The sequence below is a fragment of the Hylaeus volcanicus genome, chromosome 7 (assembly GCF_026283585.1).
Source record: "Hylaeus volcanicus isolate JK05 chromosome 7, UHH_iyHylVolc1.0_haploid, whole genome shotgun sequence".
Taxonomy (NCBI): domain Eukaryota; kingdom Metazoa; phylum Arthropoda; class Insecta; order Hymenoptera; family Colletidae; genus Hylaeus; species Hylaeus volcanicus.
In genome coordinates, this window is record NC_071982.1 from 19,989,534 (window position 1) to 20,015,417 (window position 25,884).

The window sequence follows — 25,884 nt, forward strand, 5'->3', positions numbered from 1 at the left end:
CGTAGGCCACGATAACTCAACGTTCCAAGATAGACGAATTCTAAATTCCTCGGACGGCAAGTTTGCTGACTCAACGATTATCTGTACAAGTTTCGTCGTCCTACGTAACGCGCGGACTCGAAAAAGAAAAATCGACCGTCTTCAACGCACCTAAAGCCACACATAGAACATGTTTCAAAAGCGACGCTTTTATTATTTTTCGATTGCGAAAATTTCAAGGCTTCAAGTGCGTTCAAACTTGCCTGCCACCGATATCACACAACGACGCCAGAGGAAGCGATGGTGTCACTCAAACGATTCACTTTTCGTTACACTTTCGCGTCACACTTTTAACGTAACCTCCGGTAAAACGTATTCTATATTAAAACAAAAAGTAGCGAATAGCTCTGAATCTGGTCATCTTGAAATGCGGGGGAGAAAAAAAAAGAATTCTTTCAACGATGCATTTCCTGTTTGCGTTCAAGGTACTCGGATCGGTTCGAGCGAAGTTTGGAGTGTTTAGGAGTCGACGTACACGAGCGTGGAGTAGATTAATTCGGGCAGCTGCTATATCGCGTCAATACGTGCACGTACACATGAGCGCACATGACTACGCGAGGAACGGTAGTCGTTAATTCGTCGAACGTTTCGCTTTATCCGGCGAGCGGGCCCTTTTGTGCATCGATTTATTATGCAATTGCGCGGCCTGCCGCCCCTTTTCATCGCTCGAGGGAACCAAGGGAAGACCGTGAACTAGCTACGGCACTGCCACATTATGCGAGGGCTTCCCCTCGAGCTAAACAGTCTCGTGAATTCATGGACTGAAAGCCCGAATAGTCTTCGTCGATAATTTCTGCTCTCAATTGACAAAATTCAGTTTCGTCGTCCGATGGGTGAAAATAAAAGTTCGTACGCTTTCCATTGTATTTTTTCCCGATGGGCAGGATCGGTAGATCGTCGAGTTTTAGGTGGGTGGGAATTGACGTAAATATTTTACTTCGGACACAGCTAGAAATCGCGCGAATTGTAGGCCAGGAGGATGTAAATGGGTCGTTGAACTCGATTAATCAGAAAACGCTTCCGACGCGTCTCTAAGGACAGGTGGAATGTTTTCCTGGAAGGGTTCACGGGCAAATGCATCTCCGTTTGTGTTCGTTAATCGTTCTGCACTTGCACACGACAATTTCGAGGTTAAGGTTCATTGGATTAATTCGTTCGATCGGTTTAATTGGTTAATTCGAGGCTAAAGCACTGTGTCTAGCACCGATCTAATTGCTCGCTGCGAATACAGACAGCAAATCCGAAGCCCCACTTCCAAGTTTTTCTTTTCCACCGTCTTACGCGCGTGGCCCGTATCGGTAGATCCGGACCGCAGTGGTCAGACAACGAAAAATGCAGTCGTCGGCACTTTCTTCCGCGACGATTGCGTTCGTTTCGATGACGCAATGCCAACCGCACGTGCACGGTTTGTTTGATACTCGGTGCACATGCACTCGTGTCAAAATAAAAAAACTTACAGGTCCTCATAGACTGAACGACAGTGGTGGAAAACCGACTTGATAGAATACAGGAAAGGCGAAACTAATTTATTATTAACGGAAAACTAATCTCATAGCTCAGCGACCAATGTAATCAAATGCTATAGAATCCCGTAGCTCGGCGAATAGCGTAATCAAACACAAAGCCTGTCCCCTAATTGAGCGACTAATGTAATCGAACGCAAAATGTATCCATACTCGCTCGCTTCCGTTTGATTACATTTAACCCTTTGAGGCCTTTTCCCTAGTATCTACTCTTCTATTGCCACGAATGCCGAGCTATCGAGATCTAAGAATCGGATCACCGATTATCTCACCGACAATCATTTTATCGACACCTCGAGTTCCAATGAAATTAAACCTAAAGAAACCAGAATGATTTTCAACCATAAAAATGTCAAATCTGGAGATTCTTTGTTTCTGTTCCTCGGTCGTTACGCGAGAGTTGGTATTCGTTCAAGTTTGAATCTTTGACCCTATTACGTCAGGCATATTTCGCATATTATCATTTCAGCGGAGCCAACAGTCTCTCCCGAGTATCTTTTTAAATTGTCACTGTTTCCATTGTCACCGATACCGATCGCTGCGTCGGCGTCGTCCATCGAAACTCGATGTTCGTTATTTCATCGGCGATGCCCGCGAATTTCCCGCGCTTCTTCAACCGTGATTAGTGACCACGATAACGTACGGTGATCACTCGTGACAATTTATGCGTCGCGAGCACCGAGCGAACGTGCGCATAATTAATACTGCACGAGATCGATACACAGCCGGTTTCGTAATGAAAACCAATCGCACACCGCGTAATTGAATTCCGCGCGGGAGACACACTGATTGCGGTCGGGACGGTCGCGAAATTGAATCACGCGAAATACGAATGTTGATTCCGAGAAGTTTCGACCTAATTCAGATTTCCACGTAAACTTTGACGTTCGAACGTTTTCCTCGAAATTGGCGCCAAGCTGCTCCAATTTTCGGGTTTCCTTCGTATCGATCGCGCACGCGAAGCTTTCGCTTCGTCGAATCGTATTTCGAAAGTGAATTTTTGCCCGAGACACCAGATATACGAGAGCCGAGCGGGAGGTTGCACACTGGGTGTAACATAAATACACTCGGTGTCTCTGACTTTCAAGGACGACCGGCTGAGAATAGACGAAAATCCAATTTTAATCGCGGAACCTCGACCCGCGCTCGGCTCGCGTGTTCGATCGGACAAACGTCAACAGAAACTGTGAACTTTCGACGAGGAGAGCTGCTCGCTGCCGAATGATCAATCTATACAAATAATATTTTGTTACGTCCGTTTACTTCGTTCCGTTCGTTATCGCGTCGCGGGATGATTGTGCAAGCGGTCGCGGTGAAATTTGGAGCGCGTCTACGGAACGAATCAACTAGATCTACGATCTACGTCGCGTGTCACGAAATTCTCGCGTTAACAATCAACCGAGATCCGGAGCGCTAAACGTTCGTCGATAGCGAAACAATTTTCGACGAAATTTTCCTACGCGAACGAGTTACGTTTTCATCCGAAGAATTCGATTGCTTATTCGAGAACTGAAGACCGACGAATGAATAGGCGCACGCGAGAAGACTTATATCGAGGCACGCGATCCAATTCCTTCAAGGTAAACGATGTTAGTCCTGCGACTTCGTTCTGTTACTATTATATCGGATTAATATTTCAGGTGAAATTCAGAGACGGCACTGTTGCCTCGTTCGTTTATTTCCTTCCGTTAAAATTAGCTAGCTTCCGCGCGTTTTAACCCTGACATCGCTTTTTCAAATAAAATTCTGAAGAGGAAGCAAACCTGTTCGAAGCTAAATATATCGACGGTGGTCGTTCGGCGACCGGTTCGGTGAATGATTTCCGTGGAACTTTCGATTAGGAACATCTCGCGAGTTTCGATTGCAGTGCGAAAAAATACGAAAAATTTCTACGAAACCTGGATTAACCTTTTCGTTTGATCTCTTCCGCTCGACGGGGTATTCGTGTCGTCGGCAGAACGCTATCAGAATTCAATTTCCGGGGTTCCCCGATCGATGTACACCGACGGTCGCGTCCAAAGAAGATAAGGGTCCCTCTGTCCCGGTGCATTCGCTTTTAGGAGGACGGAACGCGCTCAAGTTAAACGACCAGTCTCTCCCTCTTGACCCAATTCGTAAAACGCCCTGTGCCACGCACGCGTGACGTCACGGGTCTCCTCCTCTCAGCGTGAGTAACGCGTGAGGGTGCGTGCAAGGCCAATTTCTATTACTCTCTCTAGTCGCGTTGCATTCATCGCCGAACGCTCGCGGTGAACGTTTCGGCGGGGATTCTAACCTCGAAGCGAACTTGAACCGAGGATGCGTTCGTATTTTGGAAGTGATGGTTTAGTTGATTCAGTGTAGCTGTTTATCGCGTGCGTTCCATCGTTATTTGTTCTAGCCTGTACAATTTTTTTTTTTTTTTTATATACAAAAACGTTTACTTTAAACGACGATGTCAAAAATCATTTAGATCAGTTTTTGTTGAATAAAGATCAGAGCTTGTAGCAACTTGGAATGATCGCCAGAAAGATGGCTAAATATATATAATTCGATAAAATACTGTCATATTGAAAGAAAAAATTTAAGAACAACCTGATACATCCATACGTCCAACGTAAACGTTTTTCAACTTTACGATAACAGCCGCGCGTGTTTGCGGAGCACCGAGGGCCACCGTCTCCCCATCGAAGATCGTCGTAATTTCTCCGCGAGTTCGTCGACGAAACTTCGTTCCGCATATTAATTACCTTAATTGTGTTTCCCTTTCACCGTGAAAACGTTCCCGCGGCTCCCGAACGTGTCCGTGGAGAGCCATCGTTCATCGAGTTTCCATTCAGCCGCTTAGTCGTTGTTAAACGAGAGTTTAATTAACGACACGCGAGTTTTACAGCGTTCTCGAAAGGCCGGGGAATTTAATACATTTTCCACTTTGTCTATCGGAATCGACGTAACGCCGAGAGACGAGCAATCGAAGACGGGGCTTCTCGTCAGGGAAGCTTCCTTTCGGCACGGTTGGCTGGTTCAGCCTGATTTCTCTGGGGACGGCGGGTTAATTTTCTAAATTAAAGAGGAATCGTATGTTAAATGCCGCAGGGCGCATATCGATAATAATAATAATAATAATAAACAGTCATTTCCGTGCTCACCGTCCCGTGAAAAATAAAATAACAAAATGCAGGGTCTATCATACTTGTCGTACCATGTGCACGCAGGGGTTGAAGGTACTTAACACTTTATTTATATATATATATAGGCTTTCTAATTGGAGTATTTAGCTATTCGAATTTAATTACTGTGTCGATGATTGTCTACTTACAGTGATCAGTGTTTGGAGACACTTTGCTTTCAATGTACCCAGTAACAATATAGAATAATTATTGTCACCCTAGATTGGCATATACCACTGTAGAAAATTCTTTTTTGAATTAAAGGCTGTATCTAAATAGCCCGGTAGATAAAGTGTTCAAAACTCGGTAGTTAAAAACTCTCGTCAGTTTTAATAGTCGTGTCTCGACTTCGTCTAGAAGGAACAACATCCCTCAACGCTCGCGAATATTACCTCGCGTTTCCGCGGCAGCAGGTGTTTTCTTTCAGCCGTTTCTTCCTGGCTGAAATTGCCATCAGACGCACGTAATTGCGAATTAACAAGCCGTCGCGAGGCGAGTAACGGGAGAAGTTGAAGTAGCGCCGGATACGCGGCGTCTTCACTCTGTGTTTCGGTTACTTCTGTCCGCGCTTTCAGCAGCCAACAGACCTAGAATTCGCTTTTACATATTTAATAGAGAAAGGGTGGGCCACCACATGGCCGAGCCGCTCTTGCTTTATACGAGCGATGAATGCGTGTTCCCAGCAAAGCGCGAACACTCGCCGAGTTCCCCTATTTTTAGCCATCCCCTTTTTCGCGTTCCATCAAATATGCATACAGCGGTTTAGTCTGCGGCCACTCGAATAACTGATCCGATAAACGGTTTTCCATGCTTCCACGCCAAATTCTTGTACTCGTCCGACGAACGTTCGGAGAATCAATTTATCTAGCCGTGGCGTCGATTTCTTAGTTTCCTTTTCCGTTGAAACTCGAGGCTGACGGTATTAAGAAGTTTAGGGGCTCGACGGATTTACGGCGAAAACTTCGAAAACTTGTGAAAACTAATGGCGTATTCAGGATTTGGACGGCTCGATATTAGCGAGCGTAAATTTGCCAGGATTTCCCGTTCTTCTCTGAAAACTCATTTCGAAGCGGCTGCTTAAGGAGATGTGGTTACAGCCGAAGGGATGAACCGTTATTGGAATCTCGTTATTCGTTCGATTTCTTTCGAACGCAAAAGGTGGGAGTCTGCGTTTTCCTCGAAACAGACAAACCCATATTTACGCTCGTTTACGAAACGTTCCAGGTGCATACTCGCGTTTGTTCGTCGCAGAACGCTCCGTCGTGTTCCGTTCAAGTAAAACGACCCAGTTAACGGCCGCATAATGCAAACTTAATTGGTTCCTACTGTCCCCGTTTTGCAATAACACGGACGTCGTTTCTCCTCTTTTATATTTACGTTGCATCGTTTCTTTCTTTACCCGGTTCCGTTTCCGGGCTCTCAGCGACGCGGACAGTCTCGTTTTTCCTCGTCGCCGTCGGTCGTTTCAACGGCTTTTCCTTTTCTGTGTCGACGAGAGGGTGGCTCGAAGCACGGCCAACCGGGTCAGCGAGCACTCTCGTCCTCGTTCCCGGTGTTCCTCGTCCACACACACGTACCGCTTCGTGCGGATAGATAACAGGGACATCCTTCGACGTCTTGGACGTCGTCGAAGCTGCGATCTTCCGGGCTGCCCCGCAGCAGGTCGAGATTTACAGGTGTTTCGCGACTCGACGCTGCTTTATTCTCGTTGCTCCGTTCCGCTGGAAATTGCATTACCGCGGCCATCCTTTGGGAAATACGGTGAAACGCTCGCTGCATTCGTCGCGCCAAGATGTCGAGGGTTTTCGAAAGAAATAAGAACATCGAAGCAACGGCTCCCCGTGAAAATGTTTCGAACGTATTTTACACCAGTCGTGTCTCGCGGTTTCACGAAATACTATTCTCATACTATACGACCCACTTTTCACCCCTTCAGAGATTGAATTTTTCAAAATGCTGAAATAGAGGCTTGATCAATTATATCGAAGAGCATCGAGACCGAGTTTCGAGCAAATCCGACCACAAATGAAGCAAACCCTTAGGGGTTGAATTTCGAAATGTCGTAAAAAGGATTTCGTGTTAGCAAACCTAAATATATTCTATACCAAGAGATCTCGAAATACAACAGAACGATTTCCACGTAGTACATCGAATCTCCAGTGTTTGCGGACTCGAGCGTGGAAATATTCGCCAACTAATCCCGGCCGTGTTCGAAACCCTAGGCGATCCCTCGCGCCGCGGGAGCGTCTATTCTCGATCCACTCGTCGAAGGGACAATGGTCTCGAGTTCTCATTCCTGGAGTAATTTTCTATAACTTCTGTCAGCTATAGCCGCGACGGGATCGATATCCGCGAGCGCCAAGTCCCCAAACTGGGCAATTTTCAAGCGAAAAGAAGAAGCCTGGAACTCTAACGGAACACGTCTGCCTATTCTCATTTCCGCGATATTCCCCCGAATGTTTCGCGCGTGCCATTATGCGCGAGCTGATCGAGACGTCCAAAGGGATGTTCTTTGGGAGACCGATGTCTCGGCATCAGCATTTTCAACCCCTCGCGAAGACCTCCATTGAAAGGAGCCGAGGGTACGGGAAATCTCTTTTCTTATTCCCGTAATAGCTTCCTTCGACGCGTCCATGTGTGCCACATGGTTCGATACGTTACAATCAACGTGACCTAACCCCGAAGAAACCATTCACCGGGAGCAATGGAGACGTCGACAGGAACGTCTTCCGTTGCTATTTCTTCGGCTGGTTTTCTGTAACTTTCGTGTTCATGAACACGTGATCTCGTTAGGCCTCGATCAGGCTCTCGTCGAGAAGACCGAACCCCTTGGAAAAATTTGTTTCTCCCTCGAAAGGAAACAGGGTTATCGAGAAAACATTTTAGTCTCTCATTTATACAACGGTCTTTTTACCAGTTCTAATAATCGATCGAGTTCCCCTAGTTCGAAAACACTCGGTATCCTGAATACTCCATTGGAAGTAATGTGTCCCGTACGAGCGCGTTCGATCCCCCGAACGAAAAGTTTGCCCTCGAAAACAAGAACATAAACGAAAGATGTTTACCGGTGTTGCGCAAAGTCGTACCCAACCTAGACCGAAACCCTTACGCGTGGACTGCTGGTAGCAGATTTCGCCTCGCCGCGACTATAAAGATAACTTTCTTGCTCGAGTGCTATCTTTCTCGTTCCCGTAATAGTATTCCGAGTTGTAAATAATTGAAACAGTCGTAGCCGCGGTTCCCCCGTCGGTCGAGGCGGCTATAGAAGGGAAAAAGCGTCGAGGATCGAGATCCGTTGCACCCTCGACGGCGCCAGGGTGTCCGACGTAGCGTGGTTCGCTCGCGCGTGTATCCTACACCGTTAACTAACGGTTCACCTCGGTGTTCGAGCACCGCGAGAGCAGAGAGTAGGTGGCCTGGTTGGGTATTGATCCGTGATGGGAGCGGGCGGGTGTCGAGGGGTTGGATCGCATGCGCCTCGACGGCGACGCCGACGGCTCCGTCCTCATCGACCCGCGACGTACACTGAAAAAGGGAGAAACGGAAAACGGAACGTGTGCCGGGACGGAAGGGCGGGTTGGGGCAGGGTTTGCCAGGGAGGGTGCGAGACGGTTTCTGGATCGGAATGGTACGGTACCATCGATACGCGCGCCGCGGGCTGCAGACGCGGCCCCGGGCCGATTTAAATCATCGCCATCGAACTTCCCAACCCGACCAGAGCACGCGACGAACGCCTGCTGTTCCGACGCCACGTCCACCTGGCGAACGACGAGGGCGAACCTAATTGTAGAAGGTGGTTGCTAGACGCCTCGACTCTTTTAACCCTTTGCACTCGGGAGATGACTCGAGTCGCAACTCGGTCGCAACTGGGTTTTCTTTAAGTTTAATTTCTTTGGAACTCGAAATGTCGATAAAGTGATTGTCGTCGAGGCAAAGGTGACCTGATTCTCGAATCTCAAAGTAGAGATCTCATTCGAGAAGTCAATTTAAGCATCTCGAGTTGCTGGTAGATACCAAAAAAAAGGCCTCGAGTGCAAAGGGTTAAGATAGCTAAAAATAAATGTATCAACCGAGACGAGACAAGACTCCTAATGCCAAGCTTAGATCGACTTCGAAGACGGGATCTCTAATTCGAGATTGGAGAATCAGGTCGACGACCTCTCGGAAACTCCAGCCCTTTTCGCGAAACGAAAGGCTCTCGACAAGGTTCGAATTAGGTTAACCGTGGATGACTTGGTTAGAAATTCGAGTTACCCCGTCGTATCCCTTCGGGGTCCCTCCTCCCTTGATAGGGGTTGTCGATGGAGAGGAGCAGGGGTAGTTATGCAACTCGATTAAACTCGGTTTGTCGCGTTCGCCGCGACGAAATTCTTGGTTGTATACGAGACGCTCGCGAACCAGGTCTCGCCTACCACCCCCTTTTTTCGACGCCGATGCGAACGAGGGTGGGTCGCGCTCCCGTTTCGCCCGTTGAACAGAACAATGGATGGTGGAAACTAATTTCTGTATCGGAATAGCCGAGTTTCGCGCGTCTTTCTTTGATTTAAGCTCTGTCCCGAACGCGATCTCCGACCTACATCGGTCCCATTCGTTGGATCGTATTCGAGCTTTCTTCGCGCCGCGAGTAGTCGCGACGGTGTGCACGGAGCCTTAACCGTTCGCTTGAACTTCGAAAGCAGGTTTGATCTGCTAAACGAACAGTGGGGGTCGGTTCGTCGGGCCGCGGCGTTCGAGACGCGGCCTTATCGCGACGCTTTCCTGCCCGACAACCGCTTCCGGTCCTAGCGCAAGTCCGTGCGCACTCGCCTAACCTAACCGATGCGACTGTGCCAGCGTCCGGCGCACACTCACGAACCGTCGTTCCCCGTGGCTGTCGGGTCGCGCGCCGTTGGAAATTTGCATAAGGTCGATCGTATTCATCCTGCGGACTTTATCGCGGTCTATATTGGATTAGTCCGCGCCCGGCGGTAGCCTCGGCTATCGATCAGAATTTTCGAGGATTGCTCGGACCTAACCGCCCCTAAACCCACCCCCGTTCGACATCCAGCCCTTAGCTTCATCGATCGAAACGTAGTCGAGGACGCGATTCTCGGTTCACGCGGCCTGATCCTCTGCGTTCGAGCTGTGTTTGTTCGGTTTCGAGCGTGATTCGTAGCCGGAGGATCGGATCGCGGAATTAACGAGGCAGCTGGTGGACCTTCGCGCAACAATGTAAAATCGCCGGCGATCCGCGACGCGTTTAGTCTTAACCCTGGCTCGTTTAACTCGCTGAATAATTCGTGGTAATTCAATATTCCGATGTAGATGTCGTCCAATTAACTCGGCAGCCACGCTCGTACGTTGGCGCGAACGAGCTCTCGGAAATGCGTTGACGATTAGATAAAAATGATCCAGAGAGGCTGAGCCGCAGTTCGAGCGGTCGAGTTGCTCGTAAAAATCCACGTAACTCTGTTGCACACGTTTTCGCGATAACGTGTTTGCTTGGTCGCGCGCGCGCGCGCGCGTAAACGCGACAATTCCGCGACATTATTATCTCTCGTTGATCGTCACACGGTGCTCTCGTCATTGAGGAAGCACGATTATGCAATTTTGTTACGTACGCACCTCGCGGTAGCGGCGACACATGGACGCGTACCTACTGGAATTGCGCGCGAGGAATGCTAACGTTGAATCAATGAAACAGAGAGGGAGCGAAGCGTTTTACGGACACCTCGTCGTCCTCTGATAAAAAACTTGGAGCGATGGCACTCCGATCGCGGCCCGAGAGCTTCGTGGTCTTCCCTGATAGAACGAAAGCTGGACTTTTCGGGAGGGACCGTCGTCTCTTGCGGATCGCTGGATGCTAGACGTGGTTCTCTGTACCAGCGAAACGGTAGGTCCCGGTTAAAACCCGAGGAGAGAGGGGACCGTGGTATGTTCCCACGGGTCAGCCAGATGACCTAATCCGCGAGAATTGTCGGTATTAATATCAGGTTTTACCGGTTCGTTACACTCCGCACTTGCGTCGAAAATATAGCGGGCGATTTTTCTCACGGATTTATCGGATCGACCGCGGAAGACCGGACACGCAACATGCGAAACTAAAATCCCTGCAAGCAGGCCATTAAAATGTCGGTCATGCGGCGCGTCCCGAGGGCATGACACAGCGGCTATCCGAAGCAATTTATTTCGACGGAACGAGAACTGCCGTCGACACACACCGCTCGTTAAAATCGTTGACGAACAACCGCGCTCCCGTACCTTTGTGTCTGTATCATTTGGATCAATAGAGACCGAGCTTCTGTCTCTCTCCTGCTCTCGGAGCGAGCGTGTGTGGGTGCGTTCGCGATTCGTCCGCGGCCCTACGTCCGCTCTGCTCGAATCGAACCTTTTTCAGGGCCATCGGAGAACTGTCGTGCGAATTTCCGTTGACCGACGATTTTGCCAGCACGATTCGCCCACCTCGATCCATCGGCTCGAGGTTTCCTGCGCCTCCGATTTCTAGGCTCCCGATGTTACGGGATAAAAGCGTGGATTTTAGCTAATCGTAAACGAATGAGTCTCGGGCTGGAGGCGATTCGATGGAACGTCGAGAACGCGGTACGAGTGCCGGTTACTTTAACGCGAGAATTCCTATCCGTGAACTCCGTGGTCTTCTTTCCTGAACCGGTCGAGAGTCACTGGACCCCGCGGCAATTAATTTCACTTATTTCCGCGACACGTTCAAGATTCGAATCACCGTTCCGAGCCGAGAAGAGGTCGAGACAATTTACCGCACTGCAGCTGACAAAATCTTCTCCTGCGGCGAGTGACAATTATCGCATTGCGCGCACACGTGCAGATTGGCGAGAATCGATACGCGGGAGAACCACTCGCGCGATGGCGTATTTCTGGGATCATTTTCGACGTTCATTTTTCGCTAAACTATCATCGATATCGAAGCGGGAATTTAGGTATATATTCGAGGCAGGTGAAAGTATCGGGTTGTCCAGGAAGTTCGTGGCAATTTTTAAGAAAAATGTTAGGGCACGTTTGAATTTTGTTTCGCAATCTTTCCAACTTTTAAGAGATGTACACATATTATTTGTTTTCGACCACTTCAACCATTCCGATATATTCATACCTGTACCACCTACCAAAAATCGCCATGGAATTTCCAGACAAACCAATATTTTCCAAAATTTTTTCAAATTTTTTCTCGGATAATAGACAGGCGATAAACGATGTTGTCCCTTGCCACGCGTTCCTGTCCGCGGATCTCGAATCAATATTTTCTCAACCCAACGACGCGAACGCAGAAAACCACTCTCGACCGACCTTCTCGAAACACGTGGGCAGCGTAAATCGAACACGTGAGATCGCGGCGCAGGCAGAGAAGCCTAATTTTCAAGAGCGACCTCGCCAGCCGCGCTCTACTAGCTCGCGTTCGGATAACGACCGCTTCCGGTGCCGTTTCAATGGAGGCGTATCGCTGAAATCGTTGGACGGTATCCCGTGATCGAGAGTATCCTTGAACCGAGTCCCATGGATCGCGGATCATGGTTTTCTTTTTTTCAGGTACACGAGACTCGTCGATTTCCATCGTCGATCCATTCGTCGAACGAACTCGCAACTTATTTTATTTATATTATTTGTTTGCTCGATTTCGATCGTACATCGTTATTTTATTTTGTATTTTTTTTTTGTCGTACACGTGTCTCATGTTTTTTTATCATACATTTTTTACAGCATGGCCGCTCAGACTCGTACAGGGTCGCCACGTTACCCAAAATTCGCGATGACAACAAAACGGCCGATGGGATGTTCAAGGTATACACGGAGGAGGACTTCCGGTCGCCCGCGGTGACACCATTTACGCTCGCAATTTTGTTTGGGGCTTGCTTCGTCGGTGACGGGCAACGTTCTGTCTCATCTCAGCTTTTCGTATCTTTCTACGCGATCTCGTTTTCTCGAGATCCTCTTTCATCTTCCGTTCTGGTGTTGGTTCTTCGGGATTCTCGACTATTAATCTCTCTTGTACATTCCTTCCAACTCGCTCTTTCTAGCCAACGTTTCGAGTGTCTCTGCTAAACGTTGAACGATCTACGTACTACTTCTCCTCTTTTCTATTTCGCTCTCAGCTTCTCTCTTCTCGATAAATCTTTCCGCGAACCGATCGATACTAACACGCACGGTACCATCCAATCTCGCGCAACCACGGATCGCTAACGTAACCGTGCGGAGTGTTTCGATCGTGGTGTGCTTCGTAATCTGTGGGAAAGGGCCACTTAACTCTTCGTCTCTCGCTCTGACGCGCTAATTCGGGATAATTGACCGACGTTTGGAGCAGGGTTTACAGGATTACGCTCTAAACCTACGTATAACAGGTCTCGTGGTAACTCCCACGCGGACACATAATCCAGCGTCATTTCTGGCGAAACGGACGGCTCGTGTTGTAGATACTTATACGCAAACCTAAACTTTTCCTAAAATCTCCTTTGCGATAGTAACTGCTTTTGTAGCTTTGTAGTAACAACGTATGATGTAATATATATGTGTGTAATCGTAATATATAGTAGAAAGATGGAATCTTTCAGCCCCAACCGCGACTAACCATTAATTTTCCAATTCTCGACATCCCTATCCTTAAAAGATCCATCCCCCCCAACCTCTACCGTCCTCGAGTACTCGCGATCCGTCTTCTAACCGATGGCTGCTCTTTTGTTCCACAGTCGCGGCGGAAGAACCCAAAGCGGAGGACGGACAATCTAGACGACTTGAAGCAGGAGTTGGACATTGACTTCCACAAAATCACACCCGAGGAACTGTATCAAAGATTTCAAACGCACCCCGAAAACGTAAGCCAGGCTCTACAGGAAACGACGCGTTTAATTAATTTAGCGAAGACGAACGCGGCGCTCGATACCTGTATCGTTAACGCGACGGCGACGCGTGGATAGATTGTTCAGTAGTCGCGACGTGCACGCGTCGCGCGGCGCCGATCGATCCGGTTATTTAAAGCTCGAGTATCATCGCTGACACGAAATTCGCGATACCCTTATTTAGCATAGACGGTAATTGTGGAACGAACACCGGTCGTTGGAACGCGATGCGCTATCGATTCGGAGACTGAAAAAAAAAAAACCGTGCCATTGATGTTCGAATATTCGAGCGTTCACCCGCGGAAAAGTAGACGGGCGGTCCCAAGCTTACTTTACAACGGAGACGATGCAATTTTAACGTCCTAACGAACGCATCGAATTTACTCGACCGGCGAGGGGAAGCTCGGGTGACTCACCCTGGGATTACATTTACATTAATGTCTATAATACGGTAATATAATTTCTACTTGGAAAATTTACATACTATATCGGTACTATCATCGAAATAAAAAAAAAATAAATTTCACAAATTTATTACTCCGAAAGAAAGACCCATTCGATCATTCCACCTCCGAAACAAGCAAAATAATTGGCATCGAAATTCCGGGGTGAGTCAGCCGAGCTTCCCCTCGGGTGAATTTCCGCGTCAACGAACGACAACTCGATCTTTTACGAGTTTCGCTTACCGAGACCGTACCGGAATAGAGACCATTTCGGAAGACATTTTAACGACGAGTGATTCTGTTTCAGGGCCTCAGCCACGCGAAGGCAAAGGAGAACCTCGAGAGGGACGGGCCGAATGCGTTGACGCCGCCGAAACAGACACCGGAATGGGTAAAATTCTGCAAGAATCTGTTCGGCGGTTTCGCGTTGTTGCTGTGGATCGGCGCGATCCTTTGCTTCATCGCGTACTCGATCCAAGCGTCCACCAGCGAGGATCCCAACGACGACAATCTGTACCTGGGCGTGGTGTTGTCAGCGGTGGTCATAGTGACGGGCATATTCTCGTATTATCAAGAGAGCAAGTCGAGCAGAATCATGGAATCGTTCAAGAACATGGTGCCTCAGTACGCGACCGTGATCAGAGAGGGCGAGAAAATGACGCTGAAAGCGGAGGAATTGGTGCTCGGGGACGTGGTCGACGTGAAGTTCGGCGATCGTATACCAGCTGACATCCGTATCATCGAGTCGCGAGGATTCAAAGTGGACAACAGCTCGCTCACCGGAGAATCCGAGCCTCAGTCGAGGTCTTCGGAGTTCACGCACGAGAACCCGTTAGAAACAAAAAATCTCGCGTTCTTCTCGACGAATGCAGTTGAAGGTACCGCGAAAGGGGTCGTGATCTGCTGCGGTGATCAGACAGTGATGGGAAGGATCGCTGGGTTGGCGTCCGGTCTGGACACGGGAGAGACCCCGATCGCCAAGGAAATTCACCACTTCATCCATCTGATCACTGGCGTGGCCGTGTTCCTTGGCGTGACGTTCTTCCTAATCGCGTTCATTCTCGGCTACCATTGGCTGGACGCCGTCATCTTCCTCATCGGTATCATCGTCGCCAACGTGCCGGAAGGTTTGCTCGCGACCGTAACCGTGTGCTTGACGTTGACCGCCAAGAGAATGGCATCGAAGAACTGTCTGGTGAAGAATCTGGAGGCCGTCGAAACGTTGGGTTCCACGTCGACCATCTGCTCGGACAAGACCGGCACGCTCACACAGAACCGTATGACCGTAGCTCACATGTGGTTCGACAACCAGATCATCGAGGCCGACACCACGGAGGACCAGTCCGGACTCCAGTACGATCGCACCAGTCCAGGATTCAAAGCATTGGCCAAGATCGCGACTCTTTGCAACCGTGCCGAGTTCAAAGCCGGCCAGGAGAGCGAACCGATCCTAAAGAGGGAAGTGAACGGCGACGCCTCGGAGGCCGCCTTGTTGAAGTGCATGGAACTCGCTCTCGGCGACGTGATGGGCATCAGGAAACGCAACAAGAAGGTCTGCGAGATCCCCTTCAACTCTACCAATAAATATCAAGTGTCCATACACGAGTCGGACAACCCTGACGATCCCAGACACTTGCTCGTGATGAAGGGAGCGCCCGAGAGGATCCTGGACCGTTGCACGACCATCTTCATCGGTGGCAAGGAGAAGGTGCTCGACGAGGAGATGAAGGAAGCGTTTAATAACGCCTATCTCGAGTTGGGAGGTCTCGGCGAACGTGTCCTCGGTTTCTGCGACTTCACGCTGCCATCCGACAAGTTCCCCATCGGCTTCAAGTTCAACTGCGACGACCCCAACTTCCCGGTCGACGGACTCCGTTTCGTGGGCCTCATGTCTATGATCGACCCGCCCAGGGCTGCGGTGCCTGATGCGGTCGCCAAGTGCCGTTCCGCCGGCATCAAGGTCATCATGGTAACCGGTGACCATCCGATCACTGCCAAAGCCATTGCCAAATCCGTCGGCATCATCTCTGAAGGTTACCACCTACTTTTCGCTGTTTCTATCGGGCAAACTTTTAAGCCATCTTCCGAACTTGGCCGATATTCTCGCGCGAGAGGTATCGCGTAGAAGGTGCTTTGCGACCTGTTAATCTTCCTTTCGGTAGCTTACCGTTAACTAATTAAACGCTTCGAAAGACTTACCTCCGAGTAACCGAGTTTCCTGGATAAATTATATCACCAAAAGCTGAGCCTACCTTTGAGAATTTTAATCGAGTCGTCTTTGCGCGAAACATAGTTATCGAACGGTACATTTTCCAACGTTCGGGGTTACTCTTTAATCACCATGAATTAACTCGGTTGAAACTTGGTCTCCGAGCTCGCCCCTTCTTATGAAATATTCAGGACCCGCTAACAGGATGTTGGGAGCCTTTACGAAAGATTCAGAACAGCCAGATTTTCGCGAAATCCGTCGATGAATTAGTCGAGGTGTCTTAAAAGTTGCGTTGTCGATCTAATGGATGGTGGTTCGGTGATTTCAGGTAACGAAACCGTCGAGGACATTGCCCAACGGTTGAATATCCCGGTATCCGAAGTAAATCCTCGCGAGGCCAAGGCTGCCGTCATTCACGGAACCGATCTCAGGGAACTGAACTCCGACCAACTGGACGAGGTTCTCAGGTACCACACCGAAATTGTGTTCGCCCGTACCTCGCCGCAACAGAAGCTCATTATCGTCGAAGGCTGCCAGCGAATGGGCGCTATCGTCGCCGTAACTGGTACGCCGATTTCCTCGAAACGACGCTGAAACTATCTTTGTTTAATTACGTTACGAATTAACGACGGTATCGAACGTTCCAGGTGACGGTGTAAACGATTCGCCCGCTTTGAAGAAGGCCGACATCGGCGTGGCCATGGGTATCGCCGGCTCGGACGTGTCTAAGCAAGCTGCCGACATGATACTGCTGGACGACAACTTCGCCTCGATCGTGACAGGCGTCGAGGAGGGTCGTCTGATCTTCGACAACCTGAAAAAGTCCATCGCGTACACCCTGACCTCGAACATACCCGAAATCTCACCCTTCCTGGCGTTCATCCTCTGCGACATTCCTCTGCCCCTTGGTACCGTCACCATTCTCTGCATTGACTTGGGAACGGACATGGTGAGTAACATTTTCGAAGCTAACCTCGATAAAACCATCGGAGGAATCCCAATGGCTCCTCGATCGCGTCCAACCGGATCCATCGAGGAGTCACTGGGACTCCCTTCGAGTAACCGAAGAATTTCAGCGATATCGATTGTTGTACTGTGATCCCAATGGCAGTCGAACCGATTACGTTCCGTGTGGTGTGTTAAATGTGAAACGATGATTGTCAGATACCAGCGATATCACTGGCGTACGAGCATGCCGAATCCGACATTATGAAGAGACGGCCTCGCGATCCCGATCACGACAACCTCGTCAACGAAAGGTTCTTTTCACGAAAAGGCTACCCCCCCTCCCCTTATACAATATCGCTTTGTTAGGTTCTCCGTAAACGTGCGATCCTCTAGGCCAACTACAGCTCCAGTAATCGCAGTACGCCAGGTGTAGGAGCACCTACGGTAGACGCTAGCGTTAATCAGCTAACTTGTCCGCTTTACACTTTAGGTAGACGCGTGGAACTCGCAGAAGAAACTGTCTCGTAACGTGTAATTGTATCTTCCGTGCTCGAAAATCTCGATTCCCTCGGAGATCCGTTCCAATCTAAACGATGTCTCCCTTTCGGACCGATCGATAAGTCTCCGAAGGATCCAGATGCTCGTGCGCGAATGTAACAGATCTTTTTTCCAGCCATCTTCCAGCGACGTCGAAGAGGAAGCCCGTGAACACCGGAAGAGATCGTCGAGTGGCGATCCCGCGATCCCAAAGACACCGATCCCGACTAATCCCTTCGACGATCCTTCATCGCTTCCCCCCCACTTCATCGTTCCAATCTATTTGGTTTCTCTCAGTTGATTTTTGCTTACCTTCTACGTTTCTCATCGTATGACACACTCGCAAGAATGCTGATCGTCGCGATTCAAAGTGCCGTCGCAACTCGAGAAATCGAGCGTTCAGACTCGAGCGTTCGGAGTCTGTCGCTGGTCGTTTACGTTGGTCAGCATCCTTGACGCAAGGGTCACTCCCCCCGACAACAATATTCACGATGTAAACTTGTTGGCGTTGTTACTGAGCTTGTTGATAATGTGACGTCAGGTGCCAGCCATCTCACTTGCCTACGAGGAGGCAGAGAGCGATATTATGAAGCGACATCCACGAAACCCGTTCACTGACAAGCTAGTTAACGAAAGGTAACACATCAACAACATAACCGAGTCTTGACAAGCTACACCAGATATACGTTTATGGTCAGAAAGAGTAATCGGTGACATGATTCATCCGACCCTCGAAGCTGTTACCCGAGGATCGGCGACGAACGATCGCCGAAACGGGCCGTGAATCGAGAAAAGGATCGGTAGTGTTTCGCTTACAGCTTCGAGGATCGGGTCGCACAGTCGCGATCGCTCTCTCCTTTACTTGCCTATTGGTCGTTACACTTCTTACTTACTCCTATGGTTATTGTAGTAGCTAGTTCGTTCTGTCTCGTATGACTATATACTCGTTCGACTACGGAAAGACACGAAAGATTTTCATGACACGTCTTGTTTCCTAAGCATTCGTTGCCCGACACGCACCGCGAGACCTGTGAACAGGGCGACAACCATGTCTTGTATGCAAATTAATCCCTGGCCTGATTCGCTCGTACGGATTGTCTGTTTTTTGTTGTATTTTTTTTTTCCTTTCTTTTTACTCTTTCTCTGTGGAAAGTTTGTTGGACAACTGTACCGAATACCTGTAACGATAACTGTGGTGTACGTGATACGTGTTTGCTGATAACTGTTTTAACGATTAAAACGCGAACAGCCGAACGATCGTTTAAACTAATTACTTACGTTTTGGAGACGCGTTCGCGTTTGGATATAACGCCGAAGCCTTCGTGTCCGGATAATGTCTGGTTATTGTTTCTTTTTTGTTTTTTTTATATATATATATATATATGTATTTTGCTTTGCGAACTTGGTAAACGCTAAAGGCTGGGTTTAATTTGCTCCGTGCCTTGATCAGAGGACTCGGATACGCTAGGAGATCTATGATTAAATCTAACCGAAAAGGTAACAGAATGGTGCACGCAGGTATAACACTTCGGGGCATTTTGGTGACTGGGTATATACACTAGAGCTTTATTATCAGTCTTTTATTATCTCTCTACTTCTCTTTCGCTCTATTCGAGAGCCCGGTCGACACTCGCTACGAGCTGGATTGTGTCTTGATCAGTGACGTTTGCTCGTCCACGATTAGCTGCGGTAATCAAGTTCGGTAAACATTTTCATTGGAACCACGCGCGTTAAACCGATCCCGTCGACGATACACAATCAACGATCGCCGAACAAGACGAATGTTACGCGCTACAAAATTCTTCCGCGTCGATTTCTGACCTGGCCGATACACGCTACCGCGTAATATTGGAAGACGGTCTTTTATCCGAGACTCGTCGAGCATCGATCGCGCCCGTAATCGCTGGACGAGCAATCGCGGAGCGTTTCTCTCTCTCGAAGGTTTATTTTTCTCTTCCTCTGAAACCATTTGCCGAGTCAAGCGATCGCTTCCAATGTGACGACGATCCTCGCTTGTAATTAGTGTTGTTTCGTTAACGCTAAAGGTAAGCCGATCTCAAGTTTCACTTACTTCTTTCATTCTCTTACTCTCTATCTATCTCTATCTGTCACCTCCTCTTTCTATCTCTAAAAATTCTTTCTCTCCTTTCGGACTGAACTTCATCGAGATACCCACCCCCTCGCTGAAAGTGTTCTCGTTGTCGTCGCGGACTCGACCAGATGGAAAAAGGAAGTTCGAGCACCGCTTCCATACGACTTTTGTTTTCTCTCACGTTGGGACCTACTCAGCGGCTTCTTCTCCACGCTCGTCCTTCATTTTTCACCGCACTGCGCGACCAATCCACTCTCTCGATCGCGCCTCGAACTTGGAAAATCCAACATGGCGATTCAGCTCGGAACCCTGGACACTTCGGTTCCCGTCGCGAATCTTTACTCCTCCTTTCTTAGCGTCTCTTTATTTCCCTGTTCCTGGCTGTCTCGCCGAAGGATTCGAGATCGGCGCAACTTCGACGCATCTCCATTCGACCTGACGACACGGTCCTCGCTTTTCCAATTTCTTCGGAACGTCTTCGAGACTCCGTCCACGCGCACGATGAGCGGAGAGAGTTCCTGGCGATCCTTGGACAGTTTTTCTCGGTAACTCCCGAGACACCCCCCCTCGAACCGGAGTCTCCGTTCCCGTTTCTTCCTCTATCCTCGACGCATCGAATCAAAACTCACACGACAGAGCAGAATATAGAGCAGAAATTATACGTCGACAATTTTACACAAAGGTACACAGTGGACAGGTAGGGAAAGCCAGTCGAATCGATCGAAGGGGTACAGGATACGGCGAATCGTCGATAAATTTCCCGTAAAGATCGTTTTCCGCGACGCTCGGCGTCGATTCGCTGTATATGTATACCGTTGAGACCGAGTTCCTGGTGTCTCTTCTCAGATTACACGGTATTAGTTGAATCGATGAAACAGCGAATGTCGTCGAGGATGCAACTGTTCGGTAACGTTTTAACTTGCATAGAGAGTCGCGTTACTCCGACCTAAATATTCTCTAAATTTCGTCGATTGCTTCGTTGACGACACTCGGCTCTAAGAATAGGTAGTTCAGTCTCGATTCTGTTTGTATCATATACTGTGTACATAGATCGATAGTCATGTGTTTACATATATTTATATATTCTATTGGTAACTGTCGTTATCGTACTACTGTCATTAGTGTCACCGTTGTCATCGGTATCATTATTACTATCCTGGTTCATCAGTAAGTATCATTGCCTCCCTTCCCACAACCCCGCCACCCACTCTTGTCTCTCTTTCATATCATCGTTTCAATCCTCATCGATAGCGAGCATCTATTTTTTTTTTTTTCACATTCCTTTACTATTTGCCACCCACCGAATTGTTTTTCTCTTTTACTTTACCGTTTGTTATTATTACTATTTACTATCGTTACGCCGTCAAGAACCACAAGCCAGCATTTATTACGATATGGCAATGAATTTTTGACTATTACTTTTTTTCGTTTTTACGATACTACTATATCACAGCTGCCGCTGCTACCTCTGTATTTTTACTATTACTACTTACTACTACTATTACTATTTTTTACCTACTATTATTTGTTTGTCTCTTATCGCCACGATAACGTCGTTCACCGCCGAGAGAGAAAAAAAAAAAAGAAAAGAATTCGCACCACGATCGAGCAGAAACGGAGGGGGGGAAAAGTGAAGGCAAAAAAGAGTGAACGGAAAAAAAATATGGCACCATCTTTTGTACAATTTTTTAAGGCGTCCATGATTCTTTGCAGTTTTTTTTATTCTTTACAGTCCTCTCACAATTTTATTCTGTAATGCGCTGCCTACCGCCGCTGCCTTCTACCACCTCTGCGACTGGCAACTTTCTAACGGGTGCTGAGCGACCGAGCGAAAGATTCCTTTTTTTGTCAGAGATTTCACATGCGATCGACACTTGCTATCTGCGGGAATATATATTTCATGGGTCTATGTGCATATTGTTAACGGGAGGAATAAGGTTGTTTATGCCCCCAACCCCTGATGCAACAGAGAGTCTCCACGAAACGTTGATACTCCAGTGCCCGGACGAGGAACCGCTACGCGAAGCGTTCGAATCGAATCGTTTGTGAAACGATCGTTGACATTCGAGACGTCTCTGTGTGCATCAAGGGAACTATGCTTAACGATACTAACAGAAATGAAGCTTGATTTGTATTCGAAGTGCACGAAAGAGAAGGGAATCCTGACGAAATGCTCGATGACGATTCCTTGTTTTTTGGGAACAGCGATTTTCAAACGTCTACGATAAATATCGACGAGTAACAAATGTTTAGATTCGATAAACGGAACGGTTTCATGTATTCGCTTGCCTAGGGGTTGCTTCGAGCAGGGACGATTTGAGAACCTCTGGCTTGAAGGATCCTACGCGATCCATCGGAACTTCATCGAGCATCGTTGAAACAGCGACACGATTGAAGCTAAAATCATCTGCTGACGTTGATTGAAAAGTGGCTGGCAGGAGGACGACTTCGAAGAAAGGACAAGGATCTCGGATTTTACCGTCCTCTTGTCAGCGGCTTCGAAGTTCGCGCAGACGATCTTCCCTTCGTCTTCGACGACCAGTCCCTCGTACGCTGAACGCGTGATCCGGAGCCAAACGTGGGAACCTGTATAAAGTAAAATAAAATTGGAAAAGAAATGAAATTACAAAGTAATCGGTTGGTTGGAATTACGAATGGTTTCACGGGTCAAGGATCACGGGGTTCGGTGGAGGGACTGACGCACGGTGGTTCATTTCGCGAAAAAGAACTGGCCAAAATTCCATTTTTTCAAGTACGCGGAATCGATAAAGTGGCACGATATATTTATTATACACGTAACGGTGCTACAGAAACTATTTGCGTTCTCTAAATATAATGATTATTTTCCGAGATATAGCACTTCGAAGTTGACGATTTTTTTCGTTACTATATCTCAGAAAATAATCATTATATTTAGAGAACAAAAACAGTTTCTGTTGCAGTGTTACACATACAATAAATTCATTATGCCAGTTTCGTAAATACCATGTTCCATAAAAATCTAATAACTTTTTAATACGCGCGTGTCGGCCATATTGGATCCGTCATTTTAAATTTCGCAATTCCGGTATCGGATTCGTAATTTGCGATCCGAATAACTCGACAGTACCAAGTTTCACGAAGGTTTAAGAACTCGTTCGAGTTTTGGCCGCATTTTTGGCCATCCGGACCGCTGTGTTACGTCGCTCGATCCCAGCAGAGAGCACGCTGCACGACGTATGCCCGTTTCTCGATTCTCACTGTGTCACAGTGCTGTCGTCCCGACAGAAAAAGGGAGGAAAAAGGGAAGGCGAACACGGAGAAAGAGGCGCTACCTGTACGGAGAATCTCGAGGGGACCAGTCGTATCTATACGTACCAGGCCAGGGATAGGTGAAACATCATTCGATAATAAGCACACCGAATAGCGACTCACTGGTCACAGTTTATTTTACGCGACAATTATTCGTCTAACGTAATTTTTATCCAGATAAGACCGTCGTCGCCTGTCTCTGTACTGTACGTGGCCCTGGTAGCTCTTTCTCCGCTCCCTCCAGAATATTCTAACTTTGATCGGTGACTGTTGCGTGACCTCTTCGCACGTCCCCCCCCCCCCCTTGTCTCTTTCGCTATCACTGTGTACAATCATGATGATTTGTACATATATGTAAATATGCATACATGTATAACGTGTGTATACATATGTACTTTGTACGGTGTACGGGGTGCTTGGCACACATTCTAATCAATGGTGGATGGCAGGTGCCGGCCATCTCGCTAGCTTACGAGGCACCGGAGTCGGACATTATGAAACGGCAGCCCCGCGATCCTTACAGAGACAATCTTGTCAACCGAAGGTGGGTCTCCCAACTAACCCACCAAGAGAAAACAGTTCCTCTTACACAGACACAAGCTGCAAACACACAGACACACCAAAGACACGTTGCACGGGCTGGCCAAACCTATCTCGCAGCATTTCGTTGCGTATCGGAACGCTACGCGAGAGTCCGGTCGCTTCTCTTCGAGAACGCAGGTTTTTTTAAACAAACGGAAGCACCTATCGCGTATACTTTTTGGTAGCTTCAGTTGCCTCGAGGTCCCTCGGTCGGATAAACCAGACGAACTTCTTTTGCGATCTTGGCAGTAATTTTTCAATCGAAACCTTTCTATTGCCCGTCGATTAGTAATTTTGTGGACTAATCGATTCAATTTTTGAGATTTTCGAAAGCGCAGAATGGGTTTGGCCTCCTAAACAACCCCAACCGAGCATACGTATGATTGTTACAAAACACGATTCAGTACAGAGTGTCTACTGATGTCGGAGTCGTACGTTTGTTTTCTGAACTACAAATCTCTCGTTGTTCGATGGTTAAAACGCTTGATTATTTATTTTCTGCACGCGACAATCGAAAAAAAAAAAAAGTGTCTTTTAAACGTTTTCAATGTGCGCACTTTCGTCTGCACTTCGTTCGAACGTTGAAAAAGTATTCCGCGGAACCGAGGAACTTGGGAAGAAAAAGAAACAGAAATGAAAAAGAGAGTCCCTCGGCGAGAGAAAAAGAAATGAACGATGTTAGAAATCGCAGTCAGCTCGGTACAGACAAGAAAACGACGAGAAATTAACGGAAATTGACGAAAGTTTCTCGACAGCGACGCGAAATCTCCGGTGGTATCAACCGGTACATTGCCGTCGTATCACCCACAGAGTTTCGTCGTTGCGACGTCGTCGAAAACAGCAGTTCTCGGTTGACACTCTACGCCAACGAGTCAGAAAACACGTCTCTAGAAGAACTAGTTGATCAGTATAGCACAGTATGTACAGCTCGACGTCTTGGGAAACGATAGCTCGAGGGCGTAGCCTGAACGTGGTTGGACGGGCAACGAGAAAAGTATATTAGGTCAATATTTAACAAAAAAAAAAGATATAGAAATTTTATAGTAACGGTACAACGACTATGGTCAGAAGGTTAGGAAAATATTGTAAAACAGGAAAGATTGTCTTCTTCTATGGCACTTAAGGGTACGTTTTATGCGTTACAGTAAAGTCTTCAAAAATGCACAGAAACCAGCCCCACCACTGGGGGGTATACCTCTCGAGGGGCCCGGGAGTTCGATCGTCGAGCAGCGTAAACATGATCTGAGATCGAATTACTCGGTGAGACAATTCAATGCACGTTCAATCAGAAAAATGGTCAGGATTACTATGGTGAAAGTTTCAAAAAAACAAAAAAGTTTCACCGTTGCATTAAATTGTCTCGCCGACATAACCCGGTCTGTGCATTTGTGGGACGACTTGATGATAACTGAGCGACACGCGGATCGATTAAAAATACAACCCGTCCTCCCACCTTGGGAATCTTTTCTAAATCGTCGAGCTGTACCTCGGAGGAACGTCAAGCCGCCCTCCCATCTAATTGGACGCGACTACAACATGATAAGAAGTAGCTACGACTCTCGAGCAATCGACGAATCGACAGACGCGATCGCGCGTCAGCTTGCACGATGATCACGTGGTAGTCCCGGTCGTTTTTAGGTGGAAGTACGGCTTCGCGGTGCTGGGAATGCCGAATGCTTTAGCCACACATAGAAACCTAGAATCTCTGGAGCGACTAACCAACGATTGCGCGCCTGCGTCTACGGACGTGCAGCTTGAGCCGTTCACGCGTGTCCAACGGTAAACTTTAGAGAGCCCGGGTACGCAAACGGAAGACAGAAAAGAAACTAACATAGAAAAAGAGTTAGAGAACGTTCGAGAAAGCGAGAGCCGAACCGCTTCTTCGAGTACTCGACGCACCGTGTGCACGGCCTGACGCAGCGTTCCAGCAATTAACGATTCTCAATTCCCCCGCGGGAACCACGTTGTACGAACGGGATTATCGGTTTGTTAATTACTCCGCTTGGTTAACTCAGTCGTCGAGCCGATCGATAACTCGTGCCTACCGATCGCTCAATTTTTTTCCACCCGTCCACCTTGGTTGCGACGAACCACGCGCGCCTTCCACCGCTGACCTGTCGAGATATGATATGTCTCTGCCTGCAATCTCTTTGATTTGATCTAACGCCTGACGAGCTAATTGACTGTTGCGCGACACCGCGGCTTCCAAACGCATGCGAATGGTCGTCGAG

The 25,884-nt window shown here is 48.1% G+C and overlaps 1 protein-coding gene across 8 annotated transcripts in view; it reads left to right on the forward strand.

Annotated features, from left to right (window-relative positions):
* The window catches only part of LOC128879323 (sodium/potassium-transporting ATPase subunit alpha), a 79,684-nt gene that overhangs the window by 46,360 nt on the left and 7,440 nt on the right, over positions 1–25,884 (forward strand). For 3 of the 8 annotated variants that reach the window (XM_054128366.1, XM_054128369.1, XM_054128371.1), the window contains exons 2-7: positions 12,419–12,499; positions 13,402–13,527; positions 14,302–16,027; positions 16,532–16,768; positions 16,851–17,152; positions 23,521–23,615. In XM_054128366.1, coding sequence (XP_053984341.1) covers positions 12,419–12,499; positions 13,402–13,527; positions 14,302–16,027; positions 16,532–16,768; positions 16,851–17,152; positions 23,521–23,615 — 2,567 coding nt within the window. Of the gene's footprint in view, positions 1–12,418; positions 12,500–13,401; positions 13,528–14,301; positions 16,028–16,531; positions 16,769–16,850; positions 17,153–17,367; positions 17,463–18,229; positions 18,325–23,520; positions 23,616–25,884 lie in introns of all 8 variants that reach the window. The other 5 variants (XM_054128372.1, XM_054128373.1, XM_054128374.1 and 2 more) reach the window with 3 other exon arrangements.